Source organism: Pieris brassicae, chromosome 6 (genome assembly GCF_905147105.1).
Source record: "Pieris brassicae chromosome 6, ilPieBrab1.1, whole genome shotgun sequence".
Taxonomy (NCBI): domain Eukaryota; kingdom Metazoa; phylum Arthropoda; class Insecta; order Lepidoptera; family Pieridae; genus Pieris; species Pieris brassicae.
Window position 1 is genome coordinate 1576976 of NC_059670.1, and position 6020 is coordinate 1582995.

The 6020-nt window shown below is 32.9% G+C and overlaps 1 protein-coding gene across 1 annotated transcript; it reads left to right on the plus strand.

Annotated features, from left to right (window-relative positions):
* Positions 1-824: 824 nt before the first annotated feature.
* Positions 825-2996, plus strand: LOC123710593 (cytochrome P450 4A14-like). The gene is made up of 5 exons (XM_045662607.1): positions 825-893; positions 967-1162; positions 1544-1698; positions 2477-2644; positions 2830-2996. Exons 2-5 carry the CDS (start codon positions 1005-1007, stop codon positions 2994-2996), a joined length of 648 nt encoding a protein of 215 aa, XP_045518563.1. The 5' UTR covers positions 825-893; positions 967-1004.
* The last annotated feature ends 3024 nt before the right edge of the window (positions 2997-6020 follow it).

Consider the following 6020-nt stretch of genomic DNA (forward strand, 5'->3'; position numbering starts at 1 on the left):
AGCAATGTACCATGTAATAATGTGATAACGCACGCTTTTAATTCTATAGAAATTATTTAAAACATCATGACTTGTGAAATGAATAAATGAAAGTACAAATTTGTGGCTTAAACCCAACCTAATTTGATCATAAACACCAGTTAGGACTGGACTGGACTGGGAACTGAGACAATATCATTTACATCACACATGTAATATTATCAGATTTTTTAAGGAGTCCAAAGCCTCCTTAATATCACAAGTCGTAAAAAACTATAGAAAAAAAATTGGAGCAGTTTTATGGTTTTTTTCATAAGTGTTTGATTGTCCTCATTATAACATGTTAGAGAGTATAAATAAAATAATATCAATTAAATGAAATCTTATCGATTAGTGCTACTTTATGTATTAGATTTTAAAAGTGTGACACGGGATTGTGCGTTAAAATTTTGCTATTGGTTGATATTAATTAGGAAGTAAAAGACAATGAATTGTCATTGTCTTTTACTTCAGAAATACAGAGGCGTAAAACAAATTATGACATAGATTCTAAATCAGTGATTTAATCAATTCTGTCAAAACATTGATAATTAATTTGCAATAACTGCGCAATTAATTTCCAATTATGACAAAAACGATAATATACAGCTTAGATTTTTTACATTATTTTATTTATCTTGTTGTCCTGTATATCTATATATATCTTAGCTAAATTCAGTACCATCGATCAGAACCCTTTTGTGGGTAAAGGCCTTCTCAAACCTTTTCCAACTGACTCTGAAAAAAACAGATTGCTAAATACCTATACATTATTTTAGTCTAAAAGTCTCTTTTTTTCTAGATTATTAAACAAAAACGCGATGCTTTTCACAATATTAAAGACAAGGATAAAAGGGAAAAGCGAACAGAATACGGTACCGTTTGTTTATAGAATACATTATATTGCTTGATATATATGATACGATTAATTAATCGTTATTATCACAGGGCAAGGTGAGGACACAAAAAGTTTCTTAGACCTTATAATGTTATCTGAACAAGAAAATAGACTGAGTGATGAGGAACTGAGGGAGGAGATCCTGGTGATGATGTTAGCTGGCACAGACACCTCCGCAGTTTCTATTGGCTACACGCTGTTGTTATTGGCCAAATATCCTGAAATACAAGAAAGGGCTTATAATGAGTAAGTTGACTAACATTTTGTTTGAATCAGGGTGACGTTATGAATATTATCTTACAGATTTGTAATTTTTTATTTATACAAATATAAGAAGCTCAATTTTACGGTCATTTGTGTATGGGCCGTATAATAATTAATCAAATCGTATTATTATGGATGGATTCATAATCGAGTAAAGATCAAATTCAAAGTAAAGACTACAAAGCTTGATATAAAATACAATACAATTTTAAAAATCGGCGGGAGGATTGAGACAGTACCAAGAATGCTGTGAGGAAATATAAATATATATATATACATTTCATATATATATTTATTTATATTCAGGAATAAATATTTGGTGTTTTGGCCTCGTTAATGTTGTAATAACTAGCTTTTTTTCAGAATCGTCAAACATTTAGGCAACACTGACCGTCTTTTGCAGTCAGAAGATGTTATGGCATTCGAATATTTAAATAACGTTGTGAAAGAATCCCTTCGCCTCTTTCCACCAGTACCGCTTTTAGTAAGAAATTCTGGGGATGCAGAAACAACTTTGCGTAAGTATTTTATTCGTCTACTTTTTCGTTCTACTTCGTTTGTCTTACTCAAATGTGTCTTATATTAGTACCAAAGGACCTTTCAAATTTATTGTTTGACTCACCTTAATAGACCGGCAACGCACATGCGAGCCTAATGGGAGTGTCCATGGGCGGAGGGTATCATAACATCAGCTTCTGCCTGTTTGCTTCCAAGTAAGCTTCATAATAGGAGGCCTTCACCTTGAAAGACGGTTCTTATATACACATAAATTTAGCTGAATAAACAAACAAACTGAATGCTCGCTGGAATTTTCGCTGATGAGGTAATGGGGCCCGACAAGTATTACGTTAACACTATAGGGCTGGGTGATTACGTCAACAGTAATTATTTGGTTTTTTACACATATTATCCACACATTGTCTATGCTAGAAAACTGAATGCATTTTCGAGGATTCCTACAAAAAAATTATATGTTTATTTTTGAGAGCTTTGCTTACTTTTGCTGACAAGAGGAGGGGGGGGGGGGATATATTGCAGTCAATCTGCTTACGTAATACTTGAACGACCCCAATCGTCGATACTGAAGGCTATTTTGAGGCTAAAGATAAATTGTACTCATCCTGCTATAATCATTATATCGTTTTGGAAGGCAGCTATATTGAATAATCAAATCAAATAGTATCAATCATTTTTTTCTGTGTTAGCCTACGAACTTTGTGGCACTTAATAATTGTAACATTAAAAAGACAACATTGTTTCGTTTTTGTAAGACTTCAATAATAACATTACTTACAGCCTCAGGACCAACTCTGCCGAGTAGAACCACCGTTTTTATTTCAGTTTGGGGCATGCACCGTGATCCAAAGTACTGGGGACCGAACGCAGAATGCTTTGATCCAGACAGGTTTTGTGATAAAGAGTTGAACGTTCTGTCATTTAGTTTGGGACGACGGAACTGTATTGGTGAGTAAATTCAATACAAAATTGTCTTATGTATCTGAGTACCATTAGGAAATCGGAATTTAGAAAAGTTACGTCATTAAAAAAAACATAAAGCTTACGTTTTTTGATAATTTAATACAAAATTGAGAGAAATAACGGATTCATTTGTAATGTGTTGAATTAAAGATTAAACAATCTGTCTTCAGGTTACAAGTACGCGATGCAGTCTGTGAAAATAGCAGTAGCATCGATATTACGTCATTACAAGGTAGTAGGAGTACCAGAGGCGATACCAGTACCAACCATAGACAGTACATACTCCATAATGTTGAGATCTATGGACGACTTTAAGATATCATTGGAGAAACGATAATTAACGAAAAAATTTTTTTTCTATATATTCCTAAATTGTATTGCTTTCTTAGTTAAACCAACATGTAGGCCGCTCAGTTGGTAGGGAATTTATGAGAAAAGCCCGAGAGTAAGCGGCCCTTTAGGTGTGGTGAAAATTGAAGAAACAGTCAAACTATTTACAGACTATTATAATACACATACACATTAAGCTCAGTACTTACAAAACTTAGTTAATCTAATATCCTAGTTAAAATTTTATTTCTATTTTAAATACATATCAAATAGGTAATATATAATATATATGGAAATGGTGTAATGATGTGTTGAAGTTTTTTTACGTAAACCTTATTAAGTTTATTGGTTTTATAATATAATAACTATAATTACGAGCCTGCCTCCATACTGGTTTACAAAACTGTGCTGCGGATGTATATACTCAACACACTATCTAAAATGTTTATATTACATTAATAGAGACAAAATAAGGAAGAAGTGCCAACAACAAAAAGAAAACTAAGACTTAAAAGCGGTCATTGTACGAATCCACGTATTATTTCTGTTTTTGCAATATAAAAATGTGTAAATTTGCATGACCTACATGTATTTTTTTTCCTACAATAAAGTTCACAATAGAGAGTACGACTTTGCATAAATTACAATATTATGTTGACTTAATTTTCTACAATAGAATAGCTTAAACTAAGATAATGTGTTCTGTAATATTTTAACACCATGTTCGTGTGTCCGAGATACCGCACTTGCACTTATATTCACTAGTTTTATTAACTCAAAAGGTTTAGTTCTCTTTAGGCGCCTTATTCCTGTTTTGTCAAGAAATAATGTATGGCTCGTATTAGTAAAATCGACACGTACAGATTTTTAATGGTTCAGCTTTAATCGCAACATAATTGTCCCATCAGTTACAAAATGAATAGCATTTTGTGCAATAATAATGAGTTGTTTTTAAGACTTAAAAAAATAAAATACAAATAGGTTGTAAACTTTTTAGTCCTGAGCCTCTGTATCTAATTCATCAAATAGGAAAGTAGGTGATCAGCCTCCTGTGCCTAACACACACCGTCGACTTTTTAGGGCCAAGGCAAACCCGGTTTCCTCAATATGTTTTCCTTCGCCGTTTAAACGAATGGTAAGTGCGTATATAGACAGAAAGTCCATTGGCTGGGATCGAATCTACGACCTCAGGGATGAAAGTTTCAGTTGAAGCCACTAGGCCACTACTACGACTACCGACTAAGACTTAGTCAACACCTTATTTATACGGTACAAAAATACATACTATAAGACGTCTAAAGTATGGTAGGTACATTTCTGTCTCACTGGTTATATTTTTTTACCTTACCTTATTTATGTTTACTTTCATGAAGTTTAATAATTACTACATCACCGGGAAAAAAAATTTGCTTGTTGAATAATAATAAAGTCGCGTGAACGAGTTTCGTGTTGATTAAGAAGTGTGATTGTTCAATTAGCTTGCTGATTTAAGTTTTTTTTAGTTACCTTATAGTAAAGGGTCTTTTACTAGAAATTTTATGACATATATGACACATTTACGGCTATTATATCATTAGTACTGTATAACGTAATGACCAGTGCCAATTAATTGTGATTAGTAAATAATAATTGTTGCGAAACAAATAAACTTTTATTGATATAATAATTCTGCTGTTTTAAGTTGTGATAATAAGAGTTAATGAGGCTAAATAAAATAAACGTTTTAAAAACTATATTAAGTCTAGAATTATTAAAAATGTATTAAGTAAATTTTATTAACTGTTCATAATCGATAAGATTTGTATACGTACACTATATTATAATTGTGTTCTCTGTTCCATCTTCTTGATACAAGTATATTTCTATATCATAAGAAATATACTTGTATCAACCACTGCTTTATCATACCTCCTACATGGTATTTCTTACAAGTATCAAGGCTGAGGACAGGTCAGCCTGAACATACAGCATAAATATTACTTTTATATACACTTCAAATAAGTAAGAGTTAACTGTGCGTTTCAGTGAAACATAAATAAGGAATACCTTAGACCTTGAACAGTGAACACATGCGATTTGATTCCACTACCGCAGTATTGATCCTTTAGCACACGCAAGCACAGCTAGTGAAATTCAGAACTCACGCAAATTCAAAATATAAAATAAAATACGCAATGAAATATTATCGTTAGCTGTACATCATCATTGCGTGATCTTATATAGCCCCACAAATCATGAATAAAACATGTAACTCATTTCAAAATTAATAATAACAAAAGTGTCTATATTATTGTTGAAAGCTGGTGATCTATTTGTTGTTGATCTATTAGTTTTGCTACAAACAGCTATATGTTGTTATAGTTTCAAATAATCTAGAATTTTTTGTCAATACAAGTAATTCACAAATTTTGTAAAACCTCGTTAAAATTAATCAGTTAATTCTGGTAACATACATTTGAACAGATTTAAAAGTAGAAATATAATATTATAATACCTAGGTAACACAAATGCTTAGAAATTGAAAAACGGCTTAATAGTTGCCAATACTTTTAATATTTTTCGAAGTAATCTCCTTCCCTCTCTACACATCGTCGCGTTCGATGGAACCACTGAGAGAAGCAGTGGGCCTATTCTTCCTCAGGGGTCTCTTCTATGGCATTTCCGTACGCTTTCACCGCATCTTCAGGGCTCGTAACGTGAATACCTCGAATTTTATTTTTCGTTCTTGGAAATAAATAAAAGTCGCAGGGAGCCAGGTCCTGCCATAGTCAAATATTCAACAGTCCGCTTTGCGGAGTGCGCTGAAGCATTGTCGTGGTGAAGGAGGATCTTGCTTCAAGACAACAGGTATTGAAATACGAGTTTACTGTAACTGTCCTTCCATCTTCAAGCACAACTGTCGCGAAATGACCTTTCTGACCAAAGAATGAGGCAAACATCTTTTTTCCTTGACTTCTTCCTTTCTTCACCTTAGTTGGCCAATCCTCGAAAGGAAACACCCACTGAGCTGATTGTCTTTTGGTTTCAGGTT

Excerpts from the sequence above, each read along its gene's own strand:
- LOC123710593 (XM_045662607.1), top strand. The coding sequence starts at position 1,005 with ATGTTATCTGAACAAGAAAATAGACTGAGTGATGAGGAACTGAGGGAG. Across the intron at positions 1,699-2,476 it reads GGATGCAGAAACAACTTTGC|CCTCAGGACCAACTCTGCCG; the intron begins GTAAGTATTTTA and ends CATTACTTACAG. Across the intron at positions 2,645-2,829 it reads GGGACGACGGAACTGTATTG|GTTACAAGTACGCGATGCAG; the intron begins GTGAGTAAATTC and ends ATCTGTCTTCAG.